The following is a 16,208-nucleotide window of genomic DNA, read 5'->3' on the forward strand; positions in this document are numbered from 1 at the left end:
GAAATGATGTCCATAGCAATTGTATTCCACTGCATCCATCTGTTAGCTAGGGACCCATCAATCCCCTCTCAAATTGTTGTGTTATGGCTTACCATAGTCTGATTTTTGGATCGCAAGGGTAAAATGATGTGACGTGTCAGATGGCAGTCTGGATGTTGCGCATACACCATGTGGACCCCACCGCATCTAGAGACCAATGGAGCTCACTCATCTCTCTGCCGCGGTTGGGTTTTCGTTTTTGACATTTGAACCAAACAATCAATTTTTCAAAACGAGGTTTTCCCAACAAATGACGAGATTGTGGCTCAACGAACAAGTGCCTATTTAGCTTCTCAAAGTAACCCAAGCCTTGAGGCCAAAAAAAAAAAAAAACAGAGAAAAAAACAAAAAACTACACCCCCACTTCCCAACAACGGTTTTACACCTCTCTACAGTCAAGCTTTACATCCACATAGCCAGGTAAAAATAAAAACCAAAAAAAAAAAAAAAAAAAACACGAGACTTCGAGATGAAGTACTCCACACTCTCTCTCTCTCTCTCCCAAACTTCTCTTTACATTCTAAGTTTTCTCCATGTATCCATCATCGCTCATATAACATATCTTAACATTTTTTTCCCTTCCCAAAAATCTCTCTTGTGACCAGCTTAATCCCCCTCACCCACAGCTCTGCCATTTCCACCCCTCCCTCGCAAACGAAATGAAACTCCCTGTTCTTTGTCGTCACAACCCGGAACACCCCCGGCTCGTGCGCGTCCCCTTTCTTCCATCGGTTCTTCTGGAATGCCGAACTCGGTCCCACCTCCGCCTCCCTGCACATCACGTTCCTCCTACTGGATTTCCCCCACCGCAACACCCCTGCAGCCCCCACCATCCTCATCTCCTTCCTGTGCGGTGCTCCCTTTCCGCACTTAGTGTGCTTCAATACTCGACCACCACTCAACACCAGCTTCCGAGCTAACTCGTCCAATATCACACGCTCTGCATCGCTGTTGATGCTGCAGTTCTTCCTGGCAAGCGAGAGCGCTGTCTCACCTCTTGCAGTTTTGATCTCACACAGGGCCCCACATGAAATCAACAGCTCGCAGAGGGACCCATGGCCTTCCCTTGCTGCTAACATGAGTGGGGTGTACCCATCTCCGTCAGGGATGTTGACGTCGTAGCCCCGGCTCGTCAACAGTCGCACTGCTGCTGCATCTCCCCGTCGGGCTGCGCAGTGCAATGCATAGAATCCTCCAGCACCACGGTTGCCCTTTTCAAGGGCAAATTCAAGCATCACCTTCTCGAAGAGATCACGGTTGTTGTTCATTTCAGACAGCGAGATGGCTGTCTCACCAGATCTGTTGCAAAGCCTTACGTCGGCACCTGCAAAAACCAGCAAGCGGAAGGCTTCGACATGGCCCTCCATCGCAGCAACCATGACTGGCGAGATTCCATTCTCGTCTTGCTCATCAAGGTTTATCCCTGGCCACTCAAGAAGCGCTGTCAGAGCCTCAACATTTCCTGAACGAGACACGAACATCAACGGCGAGAAGACAGATTCATTGCTTGAATGGATGATCTTGCCAGCACGAACAACATCAAGAACCGATTGCTGGAATCCAAGAGCCCATTTGTTTGATCCGGCAATCGACCCAACAGACTGGCCGGTCAAGTTAACCAGACCAAAATCAGCACCAGCTGCGGCGAGAAGACGGAGGCAGTCATCTCGCCTGTATCTAGCACAGAGCATCATGGCTGTGTCACCAGATTCAGTTCGAGAATCAAGGTTGCAGCCAGCACTGATCAGGGACTGGAGGATGGTGGTCAATCCAAGGCGGGCAGCCATGTGTATCGGCCGGAACTCAGTTTTTCTAGTTGTCTTAACTGGGAACTCGGCATCAGCACCACATTCCAACAGGACGGCGAGCGCTCCAGCATTAGCACAGAGGATGGCATGGTGGATGAGGGTCCTTCCGAAGTGCAGTGCATTGGGTGAATGGTGCTGCAGGAGCATGCGCAGGATATAGCCGGAGGCTTCAAAGTATTCTACTGCACACCAGGTGACGCTATAGGGCTCTGCAAGTCCTGCACCCACCCGGAATTCTTCACCTGAAGCAGTGTCCCATGACCAGGCTCCCAGACTGACTTTGGTGTCCGTTCTTACACCAGCCTTCTCAGATGTGAAGGAAAACATGCAAAAAAAAAAACAAAAAACGATTAGATTCTAGAGTTTTAAGGCTATGGAGAAAAATAATAATCCAGTAGTTCAAAGAAAAACAATGGTCGGGACGAGTTCAGTATCATTCACCACTAATACCACTGCACATTGCCCCTATATTGGGCGATATGGGCTGATACAACTTTCATCTTCCATATAGGATACCAGTACGTATCGGGCAAAACATACAGGTTTTAGACTATACTTTAAACCTTGGTGTAATACAATATTGAGAAAATTCAGCTGTGGCTGATATATGGTGGGGCTCAGTACCCGAACAGTAGTATCTTTTACTGGACTGGCTCTACCAGAGTGATTTTCAGTTGGTATTTAAACATTTGGAGCAATGACCCACAAGGGTGAAAAGAATATAATGGGAGAGATAATTGTCTAATTTATATAAAATTCTGGGCTCGTGGTTCGTCCCCATGGAGCCCACCAGATGAATAGTCTGGATCTTGCATGTGGATTGGGTTAGTTGATGGAGACCATAAATGACAAGAAGGGTTTGCTAGAATGCACTCCAAAGAGTAATATGGTCCTTTTCAGCCACCCAAACCGTTTGTATGACGGGCCACACAGTGGATAGAGGATGCCACGGAGACTTTAAAACTATTCAGCCCTTAACTAGTTCATCCATGTTCAGGAAAAGTGTCAAATGATCAAAGGGTTGAGATATTTCAATTTAAGAGTTTTTACTCTTATCTATTCCCCCATCCAAGGTTAAGGCCCATCATTGAACGGTTTGAATCATTGAAAGATGACCCCAAAATCCAGAGTCTATAGTCGGATAACAATGCGTCAGAATGTATTCTAGCCAAGAAGAGATTCCTTCAATACATTTATGAAAACAGAAAGGCTTTGCCACCAGAGGACAAAGGAAGCTTATGAGAGAGCATAAGATGCATTTAAGGCATTATAAATTGTGATTTAAAGAATCACGTGATGAGAAGGGGGAGACAGTTCATTTATGCTGCACCTGTAATAACTGCCGCACCACAGAGACCTGCCTGCTTACAATTGCTGAGATGAGTGCCGTGCAGTCCGTATTCGTGTGTAGGGACGGCTTTGATGAACGGAGCAGCATGCGGTCCGTGGCATCCGCATTCACCCCACACTGCAATAAAAATAAAAACAAAAGCAGAAGAATGGTGAAATAAGTAAAAAGACATTGATATTAAGCACAACCACCTGTCCTAGATTCATTCCACCTACAAACGTACGTTGCGCTGCCTATAACCAAGTAGAAAGAGAACGCATAAGCTCTAAAACTTGGTGAGATCATGCTGAATCACTAGGAAACCTAATTGCAACTAGGTTGCTCTCGCTCATGTCAAATCACTCACCTGGTTAATTCAGTGAGATTGAATCTCAGCCTCTTTTGTTTGCGTTGAATATTTTATACGCCTTCATCAGTTAGCGGATAAGTTGCAATCCAACTCACCTGGTTAACTCAGTGAGATTGAATCTCAGCCTCTTTTGTTTGCATTGAACATTATTTCTACACTCATCAGTGGGCCAAAAGATAGAAATAATGCATATCCACAAATATAATGGACAATACAGGTGTGGCCCACTTGTCGAGGTGCATGTTCAGGTCAGTTTTTGGATATGGTGATACTCATGGAGTCCATCCATCATGGGTGGGATGTTGGACATGATATGATGGAAATTATTCATTGGTTGGACGGTATATTATCAGTCAGACTAGTTGGACATGCACCTCATTTTATTAACCAAAGAGATCCATTTCTAATATTTATTTCAACTGTAAAGATTTCTAATTTCATTAAGTCGAGTAAAGATCCAATCGTAGACCCAACCCAGCCAGACACTGAGCCGAGTTTGAGATTTTCCGCTGTAGGTGCAACCAGTGAATCCCGATCAAAGATGTGCATGTATCAATCTAGCAGGCATAAAGATTCACTTCCCTTCCTACCATGGTCTTATGCTTTGAATTACAGATAAATGACTGAAAAATCCCTTATTTTGATTTAAAGAGAAGGAAAAGGGTTTAGATCCAACAAAGCAAAAATATTTCTTCCTTAAGGACTGATCTACCCTCAGCATCTCTCTTTAAACGAGAGTTAGTGGGAATTGATATATGTTTGGACGATAATGACAGAACTGCAATGTCAATGAACATTGTCGCACTCGACTGAGATCAGATAGATGGGGCCATCTGGGTCCATTCCCAATCATGACCCATTGTTTGGCATTTCACTATCAGAACCAAACACCAGGCCACTTCCCATTGTAGGATCAAAACAAGGCACGCTCAGGACTAGTCTCCATGAATGCACATGTTAGAATTTCGAGTAAGCATTTACCTTAATGAGCGCATGGACCACATCGACGAACCCTCTACAGCTAGCCGTCACGAGCGCGTGCACAGCAACATGGTGCCTGATCATGTCAGATCCCATCAACAGCTCGGCAAGCCTCGCACGGCCATGACAGCTCGCCTCCAACAAAGCTTCTTCGCAGGCTGGCTGTGATGCACCTGCCTTGAGGAGGATCTCCAAGATCTCGAGGAGATCCTCCCTCACCGCTGCCGTCGTCGCGAATCCTCTGAAAAGCTTCTGATTGACGTCTGCACCGACACTCTGTCACATTATTGGACATCAGATACATTCCAAAAGAGTGCATTGGATACATCCACATTATTGCACATCAGATACATTAATGGTGCATCTTTCATTTCTTGTTCTTTTGGGGTTTTGTTTTGATGTGGCAAGGAAGAGGGGGTGTGTTTGGACTGATGCTCAGGGATGCATAAGATATGGTCATGCAAAGACAAGGTAGATAGTAAATGATGTAACACCAATGGGGCATGGGCAGAAGATGCTTTGTGTGTGAGAAAGAGGATATGAGGATACGCTCAATAAAAGAGACAAATGGGAGGTGTATGTTCGCATGTAAATGAAATGGAGCCAAGCACATGCTAAGTACACTTGGGTCTTTTGTTTGGCCAAGCGGTACCTGCACATGAACGGTCGGACATTGACCTGGTGGGCCCCTCCTAGAGGACCATGAGCTGGGCATGTCCTAAATGGGGCAGCACTAATCTTTTGATTTGTTCCCACACATGGACGGTTAAGACATGAGGTGCAGTGGCTAGAATCTCTCAATTCAAGAAATTTCACGGCATGGTCCATCCAATATTGGCTGAGCAGACCAGTGTTCTGGATCACTGATCCATGGGTCCCACTTGTAAGACAAAAATATGCTATTGCTGCATTTCCTCAGGTTAACATCATATAATTCTTGCAATTAATATTTAGGCCATACACGGAAAAATCAAACCAAGCAAATAATCCTAATCCCTTGATTGGAATGGGGCCCAAGAATTTGCAGTGCTCATACTTTCTATACTAAATCATGGTTTTCTATACTAAATCATGTGGTTAGGATTTTCCCAGCCGGACTATTTTTTCGATGGCCCACCGCTTGATGTCTCTGGATCTTGTGCGCATGTGTGCCATGCCACATGCTCCCCATGGGCACGGATAAATCAATGCAATCAGTATCCCAAATGAAAACCAGGATCAAAACATCTCTTTAAATCCTCATTCCACAATCAGTTTGCATGATCACTGATCTAGACCATCCAAATGGTGAGTATTATTCAGAAGAAACTTGATTTGACTCGGCAAAGTAGACTCCACTCAATCAAATTTCACCAAGACTAAAAAAAAAACGGAAAATAAACCTTTGACTTCACCACTTAGTTTAAGAGTCAAACGAGGGTTGATCTTCAACCACTGAAGTATAATCTAATACATGCAGTTCCTACATCGGTCTGATTTGGGGACACGATCCGCTTTCAGTGCAACTGATGCCGCACGCGTGAAACTGATTTTCGATCCTAGACTCGGAGACAAGGCCCAGACAAACTCAACTCACTCATCAAGACTCACCCCATTTACATATTATTATTTTCAATATTAAATATTACAAAATACTTGGATTATAAAAGGGAAACAAACTCCAGTAAGTGGCCCGCCTTTTGGACGGTGAGCAAAAGTCATAGGCAAAGTGATCTCCTGATCATTGGTGCATCATAGGATTTTTAGTCAGTTGGAGGGTCCTGATCAACGATGGGCATGCCCACTTTCTGGAAAATGGAGAAGGTTTTTTAAACTATACTGAGGTACGGATTTTACTTTTTACATGGCCATGCTTCCATCGACACAGAAATCAGCAACAACACGCAACAAAGAGCGCAGAGAATAGTGACAAAACATTTTTAAAAAAAAAGGACAGCCAAAGGCCAGGAGAAACAGCGACCCTTTAGCGAATCCTGTCAAGTCAGAAAAAATAAAATAAAATGAAGGCATATTTAATTTACCATGATTATTATGAGGACGGATATTACACAAATCCTTCCCAGTCACCTTATTCTACACGGGTTGCATGTGGGGCCCACCTTAGGGTGTGTGTATGGTATCCAAGCCGTCTGGCAGGGCCCACCCTGCCATGAAAATTGGATTCCACATAAATCAGACTAATCCAACCATCATCTTCGTGAATTTGGAGGGTTTTTTTTTTTCTCTAATGGAGTGACCCACTTAATTATTGGACAGTCCAGATTTTGTGGAATCCCATAGTCGCAGCGGGATTCAATGAGTGGGTTGGATGGTATCTGCACAATAGGGTGGTGGACCACACAGGCAATGGTATATATTCAGGTGACAGATGAAGAACTTCCACACGCGGGTGAATAAAATATTATTGAAAACCACGCCTACACTCCGTGGCTTCTAGACCCGCCTATTGCTGCACGTTACCCAACATATTTCACTGATAAGACGATCCAAGACGTCCGATCAACAGATCTTTTTGTGGACCATTGGAATACATTCTGCATTTCTCAGGTTTCTGTCAGTCATTTATCATCTTCACACGAGAAATGCGTGGCCTCGCCCGAGCAGCACTTCGCCTCACATGAGTAAGCGATACACATACGTGCATCAGGCGATCCCCATTGTCAATGATAAAATCAGGTGGGAGAGAAACCGGCCTGCGAAGATGTTAAACGTGTAGTTCACACCTGACAATCGGATCGCCTTGATTCTTGTGATAGGGCTCCCACAAACTGGGAATCAGCTGATGAACGGCTCCGATGTGTCACACATGTAGCCCTTTCTATGTGTGAGGCGAGTGCACTTTCAAAGTGCATTATTAGCATTTCTCATCTTCACACACATGACAGACAGTATGACACAACACATCAGCAAATTTCCCATTTTAAAGGCTACTGACAGTGGAAGTAAATGGAATAGCTATGATTTCACTCGGCAATTTATCAGCGACAGCTTCAGATTTCAGGCAGATAAAATCTCGTCATGAAAAAGGAAATTTCAAAAAAAAAAAAAGGGGGTGGTCCATATTTACATTATAAACCCACCTTGATTCATTACAATCCCAACCCTTTCTACTTTTGGCAATACAATAGTAAAACGTTGTACTATTCTATCAAAAACAAGAAAGGAAAAGGGATTATTTATCATATAGATGGGTGTAATATAATAAAAAAGGAGGCCCCATAAAACAACAGAAACCCTCTGTACCAAGCAGGGCTACTTTCTCTAACGTGCATGATATCCACACCGTCCATCAGGCACAACATCCCTTGTTTGGCCGTGATCCCAAAACTCAGGTGGGCCACCCCTGAAAAATAATCCCTAAAGTCTCTAAAATTCACGTAGAATGGCCCAGCTGAGTTTTGAAATGCTGTGATTTTTTGTTTCTTTCATTCACGGTGGGCCATACACAGCTAAAGATGACCGTACTATCCCAAATGTTTCCTATGGTGTGGCCCACTCGAGTGTTGGATCATCATACTTTTTGGGTTCCACGGCGAACATGAGGCATGGTCCCTGATGGACGGTCTGGATCTTATTAACGTTCCACCCACATGGATCTTGGTTAGCGATAGTTACATAAATGGTTTTGCTACAGGCACGGCTACTTGTCTGCTTAGAAAAGGGATGTGTGCAGAGAGAGAGAGAGAGAGAGAGAGAGAGGGGGGCGCGACAAGGAATGAGTACGGAAAATGCAGGTAACTCGAGGGAGTAACGCAAATGGTGGTTCGCAAGCCACTATCGATGAATGACATAATCATGTGGGCCCCGCAATGGCTGGCCCATAATGCATGAAAAACCCACCCCGATTGACTTGCTGGAACCCATTTTGGATAGCCAGCAAGGCAGCAAACTCAAAGATCCCACCGATTGGACAGTCATAAGGACCATGGCTATGAAATCAGAGGGTTAAAACGGGAAAAAGAACAGTTCAACCAATCAGCAGAAAGTCCATTGCTTCGACGGTTAGGATCATCCAATCAAATCAATGCGAACGTTGCATCATGACTCTCCCTTAGTGCGTACCATTGGATGAACAGCTCAGATTGCATTTTGTGGCATCGGAAGCCCGATGAACTACTAAAACTCTCTTTTAAAAAAACGCATCAAACTCCAAAAATCCAAAAAAAAAAAAAAAAAACCCCGTAAAATTCAAGAAATCGAGAGATCGAGGGAGAGATCAAGCAATCCAAACAAAAATACATCAGACTCCCAAAAAAAAACAAAGAAAGGCAATCTTCAACAATCCAGAGAGAGAGAGAGAGTAGACAGTCCGAAGAAGAAAAAAAAACACATCAAACGCCCAAAAATTTAAAAAAATACGCAAATTTCAAATAATCGAAAGAGAGAGCAAGCGATCCGAAGGAAAAAAACACATCATACTCCCAAAAAATACCCAAAAAAAACGCAAATTTCAACAATCGAGAGAAAGCGAGAGCGCAAGCGATCCGAAGAAAAGAAGGAATGAGAATGAAAGGAATACCAGGAGTTTCCGTACGAGCGTCAGATTTCCGGCGTGAACAGCGAGGAAGAGCGGCGAAACGTCGGTCTTGAACTCCTCATACACGACCCGGACTTCATCGGCCGACTCGTCGTGCAGCAACACCTCCGCCTTCCTCGACCTAAGGCACACGGCGCCGACGCAGTTTACGTCCACGAACGGATCGGCGATGCATTCCAAAGCCGACTTCAGATCGCCGCAATGCGACGCTTCCACGAGCCGGTGCGAGACATCCGACTCGTAATCCACCGGAAAAACTTGCTTCCCGGTGAGGAATCCGCCCCCGGAGTGCCCGAAGACCGTCATTTCCCGGCAAAGTGGATCGGCTTTCCGGCGAGAGTTTTAGCAAGCTCAAGCGCTAGAAATGGAGGAAAATCGCATGAATCCCTCTCTCTCTCTGTCTGAGAGAAACTTGAAAATAGTGAGCGGCAGAGAGAGAGAGAGGGAAAGCGGGTATTATTTAAAGGGAAGGAATTAACCATGGTTAAAAAAGATAACTAACCTGGGGCTGGGTTTACTGCTCCAGTCAAGGGAGTTCAAGGTGGGCCCCACGTCCATCCGGGAGGAGGACTGTGCTACTCCGTACAACACCTGCTTCACGCGGTCTGTACAACAACCGAAGTCCGTGGGGCCCATCATTTTGTATATCTAAAATCAAATCCGTCTATCAGACTTTTTCCTAGATTTTAGACCGTAAAATAAAAATAATCTAGATAAGAAACTAAGGTGGGCCATATCATGTGATCTTTATCTCTCGTGGAGCACTTTCTAAAAGTTTCTCGTTGGTGTGGCCCATATGAGTGTTTAATCAAGATTATATTCTTCATGTACGTTAAAAATCATTTTTTTCACCAGATGAACGGAGTGGATTATATATATATATATATACAAACACACACACACATTAAGGTGGACCCCACAGAGCTTGGGTGTTTCACGCGCTGCGTAAAACAGGCGTTGTATACGCTTCCGGTCGAATGTAGGATAGAGTACGGCCCTTTTAACTTTCTCCCAGCTTCTGGACTACCGTGATAGTTCACAGTCACTTTTGTTTAAGTTGTGGTGTCTGATCTACTGCGCATGTGAGACATATTAAAGATATCCCGGCCGTCCAGATATTGGGACCATGTCTTATGTATAATATTCCAAAATTATTGATGATCCAGTGGTAGTAATGATCTGAATTTTTATTGTTGAATTTGGGGCAGTAATCATTATACTTGATTCAAAAATGGATGGAGGTGAATGTTTGATCAGTTTGATTTTTGGGACATGTTCTATTATATAAGGACCGTACAATTTGAAGGTCTGGATTGACTTACACGTGTCCCACGTGTACGATGGATGAAACACTACAAGTTAGAAATTTGGGGGCCGTCCCTTATACTGTAGAAGACTACGCAGTTAACGCCGGAGCGCGGAATCGGCTTGGCTTGATGTGGTTGGATAGAATCGGCTTGGCCCGGCACGGTTGGGCCGGATCTGAGGAATACAACACGATTGTCACACGTGACACTCGCACGATCGAGTCCGTTGATACAGTAAGTAGGCCATTTCTTCTGATCTGGGCCTAATATAAGCCATTTTATTGAAAAGATGGTCGAATTCTACCCATGTCATAAATCATAGATTGGCTGATGAATGGTGCGGATCTTGCACACGCTAGGCAGTCCGACCGAGTAGTACAAAGAGGTCTCATGCGTGGATTTCTTGGTCCCACTGCCCACGGTGCGGATCTTGCGTGTGTGTGTGTAGACGTCACCAAGTTCTGTAGGCCCCACCATGATGTATGTGTTATATCCAAACCATCCGTCCATCTGGTGAGATCTTTTAAGGACTTGATGCCAAAAATGAGACAGATCAAAGGCTCAAGTGGACCACACCACATAAACCAGTAGGGATTGAGCGGTTACCGTTGAAAACTTCCTGGGATGATAGAAGTTTTGAATCAATCTTACGTTTGTTTTTTTTTTTTTTTTTTTTTCATCCAGGTCTGTGTGAATTTACGAAAGGATGGATGGCAAATAAACATAACGGTGGCCATAGAAAGATTTTCACGGTGAGATCATTCTCTACTACTTTCTTTGGTGCGGTCCACCTGAACTTTGAATCTGCCTATTTTTTGCAAGTACAATAAAATGATTGCACAAAATGAATGGACGGTGCGGATATAACCCATATATTATGTTGGGTCCACGGAACTTGGTGATGTCATTACACCACCAAGGACAGTAGTGTGTGGCGCACCCCCACAATCCACTTCAAAAAAGGGTAGTGGATTGGCTGGTGCACCGCATACCACCCATCTCGCGGGTGTGTTGACGTCACCAGGTTATGTGGGTACCATCACGAGGTATGTGTTACGTCCATACCACTTTTCCATCCGACGAGCTCGCTGGAATTCCTCATCCGAGAAATAAGATAAATCCAAAGATCAAGTGGACCACAATTCAAATTGAAGGTTTACCATTGAAACACTTTTAGGGGTCATTGGAGTTTTGGATTAATATGATATTTGTTTTTCTTCCTCATCCGGGTCCTTGTGACCTTAAAACAGATTGGATGAAAAATAAAAATTATTGTGGGCCCTTTGAATGTTTTAATGTTGAGAATTATTGTTCCCATTTCTACTTGTGGTGTGGTCCACTCGAGGTTTGGATATGACTCATTTTTGAGCTCATGAACTAAAATGATCTCGCAAAATGGATGAACCAAGTGGATATAACAAATACATTATTGTGGGACCATTTAACTTTGATATCCTCGAAACCCTTCCCACGACTCAGAGCTTTAAGAGTGTCAGAGCTTGTCACCAGCAAGTAAGTGGTGTGTGGTACACCAGCCAATCCACTTCATGTACGAAGACGATGAGTGTTGGCACTCCTCAAGCTTTGAGTTGTAGAGTCGTACACGAGCAGAACCTAAGTCAAGCTTGGCGCAGCTTCAGATCAACTTGGCTAATAACTAACCCTAGCTCAAACTCAACTCGACTTGGCTCGTCTCAGTCCTTGAGCCTATCTAGTCAGCTCCGCTCAATTGGATTAGTGGCTTGGGTCAATTCGAGACGAGTTTGAGTGCATGTGACATTTTCTCAAACACATAAAATAGTAACAACTCTTTACAGATATTTTATCAGACACTTGATGAACAAAATCAAAATCAAGATATAAGGACGGTTTTATACTATATATATTGGTAGTGATTTGTTTTGTAACCATTCCTTCCTCGCCACCCATTGATCCCATGGAGAATGTACGCACCTCAAAACAACACTTCATTGATTCATTTAATTAGATACTCGGCGAGCAACATCAAATCAAAATCATTGAGTCACCGAGTTGATTCGATATGAGTTGATTTGAGTTGAGGTTCGATCCGAGTCGACTTGAGCTCAGGCAAGCTCGTACTCGGTTCGAAATTTTTTTGAGCTCGAAAAACCAGCTCGACTCGATCCGAATCCAATTTCGAGATGAGGCGAGTCAAGCTTTTCTAAGTTGAGCCGAGCGAGTTGGTTGTGCTAGCTCGACTTATGTACAGCTCTACCGAGTTGTACCAACGATTCAAAGTACATTAAAGTAACAAGAACCCTACAATGATGTATTTACTATATCCAGATTGTTTATCCATTTGACGGGATCATTTTAGAGGACAAGCCTAAAAATGAGTCATATCCAAATCTCAACTGGACCACACCACAAATAGCAACGGGGACAATGATTCTCACCGTAAAAAGATTCATAGGACCCACCATAATGTTTATTTTCCATTCAATCTATTCATAAGGTCACAAAGAGCTAGATGAAGATGAAAAACAAATATCATGTTGATCCAAACCTTTTGTAACCCTCGAAAGGGTTTCAATGGTAGACGTTCAATCCCCAATTGCTTTTTACAAGGTGGTCCACTTGATCTTTGGATCTATCTTATTTTTCCTATCAAGACTTATGATGAGCTCGAAAAATGGATGAATGGTTTGGATATAAGACATACCTGGTGATGGGACCCACATAACTTGGTCACGTAAACACACCAGCTAGGTTGGTGGTATGTGGTACACCAACTAATCTGCTCCTTTTTCTTTAGCTTATTACGCTTTCTTGGCACTCAACTTTCACACGTGGCAATGTGAAACACATCTGCAAGATCTGAGCCAAGCAACAAGCTGGCTGAGTTGAGGGTATGATTAGATGAATCACACATGTACAACAGATCAACGATTAAGAAAAACCGATGTACATCTATGTATTGGATCATGTAAAGACCAATCTGTTTTTTTACGCATGTAGTCTACATGATGGGTCCCATCGTCTACTCGGGTCTCTTGGCAATTTCCACATATGCCACCTTCACATGTTTGAGAACCGGATGTAAATGTTCTAGTCACTCGAGTGCACTTTAACCAACTCAGTGAACTACAAGACACGGTGGTTTTTGGTGAACCTGAAAGTTTGCGATGGCCCACTCTAATTTTAAAACTTTCCAACAATAGCTAAAAGGGAGTGTGGATTGCATACTATTGCTGCTTGGTTTTCGACAGCTAGAATGTGGGCGTGTCAGAATTCAATTTGCTGCTCAATTCAAACGAATAACTATGACCCCAAGCGTCGAAATAGGTAGACACGTAATTTATGACCAAGATCGGATAATACCGGTCGCCTATTCAGTGGCTCACTCAATGTGTAAACAGGATTAGGTAACATTTAGAGGGCATAGTTTATTCTCTGATGATGGGTTACACATTTATCTTCCGTATGAAAGGACTTTTCAGTATAGATTAAGTGAAATGAGAAGGGAATTCTCATAATCAGTCGTGAAGAAAAGCTGTAAAACACCTTTTCGAGTGAATAACTGAATCTTTCTATAAGAATAGACTCAACTCACAGTATAATTACTAGCTACTTGATTAATGCTACGGATTACACTACGTAATGTAAACAACATGCAAAAAGTAAATGATTACACTAAGAAATGTAGTTTACTTGGCAGGAAAGTTAAATAATTACATTAGAAAATGTAATAAGACTTAATAATTGAAAGATAATGTTTAGTTTGATTGGGTTGATATAAGATCAATTCTTTATGTTGAATTCCTTTGCTATTTATAACCTTAATCCGTTTATCTAAATACTTCTCATGTTTTGACGGTTACTATAACAATTCAATAATACTTGCTTTCCTCTGTCATCTATCGTCTAATCTTTCCTTCACGATTGATCGCGTACATAATGACATAATGTAACGTCCTAAATTTTCGTTACTTTGGATTGCTAAAAATCCTTTTATATATATATATATATATATATATATATATATAAACTAGCTTACATCGTCATTACTGACCCTTGACGCTTGAGGTGAACCTATACGTAGGTGATACCAATAAAGAACTGCACGAATTCGATTAATCAACCATAGGAAGCCAACGAATTCACCCAATCACTTAAATATCAAGTCTAGCCTCGTGATTTATTCATGTAGGGCACAAATCTAGCCAACCTATCACTGACCAATTGAGACAATCATAACTAAATAAAGACTTACCTAAAGCCGAGACAACTGTGGGTTAGATCTTAATTAATAAACCAAATCAACTCAGTTACTCATTTAACCTAAGAACTAATGGTCTAGAGCGATCATGACTAAATTGCTATTTTTGCTAATTGTGAATATGCCACACTATGAACATAGTTAATCCAAACATTAATAATTGCGCACAAGAAATCTTAATGCCTAATTCATTACAGAAATGCCTTGATTATCTAAATGATCTCTAGATCATTCGTTAGTGGGCCACTAGTTCCAAAGCTATAGAATAATATTCGTCTCACTGGGCTTGACGCCCATCACGGGTGAAAAACCAAGAAAGTGTTCAGAATTGCTCAACTTTGGCCAAAAGCTAAGTGCTTGAAATGCGCAAATCCACCGGACTGAAATATGAAACTTAAGTAAAACTAGTCACTTTGTTCTTTCAATAAGTTGTACCTTTCGGACTGTCGATTCATGGCCAAAGTCAGAGTACCGACTAAAGATATTTTCTCACACATATCCGTATAGCCGTGGCCTCGATTGACCATCGGTGACTGTCAAACAAACTTTCGATCATACTCGTCGATCGGTGCATTCAAATGGCGGGCCGATCATATCCATACGTAGATGATTATTAGGGCTAATTATCCTATGATATATATCAACTCCTACACCCCATAGTGGGCCTCAAAGGTTAAAAAACTCTCCTATAGGGCTAGTATAATAAAAACCTAGCCCTTAGGGCCATTTGCAAAACTTCTGGAACTAGATGAGACCTTCATTTGGGCACCCCTTCTCTTAGACGAATTTCATGCCTTAGCTTGGGTGAAAGAGAAGAGAAAGAAAAAGAGAAGGGAGTGTTTGTGTGTGAGAAAAATCTTGGTGCTTGTAAAGTTGATATTTCTTCAACCAAACCTTTAGCTACTACCAAACCTTTACCAAATCCACTCATGCCAAGGATCAGAGGTAAGAATTATATATTACCCTTCAATTAAGCAACGCAGTATAGATTTCTAATAATTAATGGTGTTTTTTTTATTTTGATTTAGGAACTGATGATTTTTCCCTAAATCCCTAACCCTAGAAGCTTAAAATTAGAGATTCCTTCTTAGAGGTGCGGATCATTATCTCTAGATTGCGTTTTATCGAGTCTTATGCTTCAGTTAATGATTTATGCTTGTGATTGTATATGTATATTTTGATTTCTTTTTCATAAATTGCTATTGTCAATATGGTGAGGCTTGCATGTTCAATGAAATGCCCGAATGAGTAAATTGATAGATTTATTGCTCATGTTTCATTCTTGTAAATTACTATTGTGGGTTAACTAGTTCTATCGAATGATTAGGACTACTTGAGTAGTCAGGTTAGTCGTCAAATCGCAGAACATGAGGGTGGCCCAGGTTTAGTTGGCCACCCTAATTTCTTTCAATTGATCCAGGCCAAATACGGATGACCGACATTAGCTAGGCTACGAGAGATGCTTGTACCCAAATGCCGGTTGTGCCGATGTTTGATCGAGTTAATTGAATTTCATTTAACAACCGACTAACTGCAAGGATCATAGTAAGTCTATAACTAGTTGGTATGTGGTCTTAAAAGCTCAAAAAAGATTGA

General features: G+C 42.5%; 1 protein-coding gene across 1 annotated transcript; it reads right to left on the reverse strand.

Moving 5' to 3' along the window:
• Positions 1 to 382: 382 nt before the first annotated feature.
• LOC131246309 (uncharacterized) lies at positions 383 to 9,479 on the reverse strand. Its single transcript, XM_058246280.1, has 4 exons — positions 9,048 to 9,479; positions 4,529 to 4,804; positions 3,178 to 3,315; positions 383 to 2,150 (listed from the first exon to the last, which is right to left on the reverse strand). The coding sequence occupies exons 1-4, from the start codon at positions 9,369 to 9,371 to the stop codon at positions 603 to 605; spliced, it is 2,286 nt and encodes a 761-aa protein (XP_058102263.1). The 5' UTR covers positions 9,372 to 9,479; the 3' UTR covers positions 383 to 602.
• Positions 9,480 to 16,208: the final 6,729 nt, after the last annotated feature.

Source organism: Magnolia sinica, chromosome 5 (genome assembly GCF_029962835.1).
Source record: "Magnolia sinica isolate HGM2019 chromosome 5, MsV1, whole genome shotgun sequence".
Lineage (NCBI taxonomy): Eukaryota > Viridiplantae > Streptophyta > Magnoliopsida > Magnoliales > Magnoliaceae > Magnolia > Magnolia sinica.

Coding starts and splice junctions, on each gene's coding strand:
- LOC131246309 (XM_058246280.1), bottom strand. CDS start 9,371: ATGACGGTCTTCGGGCACTCCGGGGGCGGATTCCTCACCGGGAAGCAA. Junction 3,316..4,528: donor TGGTCCATGCGCTCATTAAG/GTAAATGCTTAC, acceptor TTTTTATTGCAG/TGTGGGGTGAATGCGGATGC. Junction 2,151..3,177: donor TGGTGCGGCAGTTATTACAG/GTGCAGCATAAA, acceptor ACATCTGAGAAG/GCTGGTGTAAGAACGGACAC.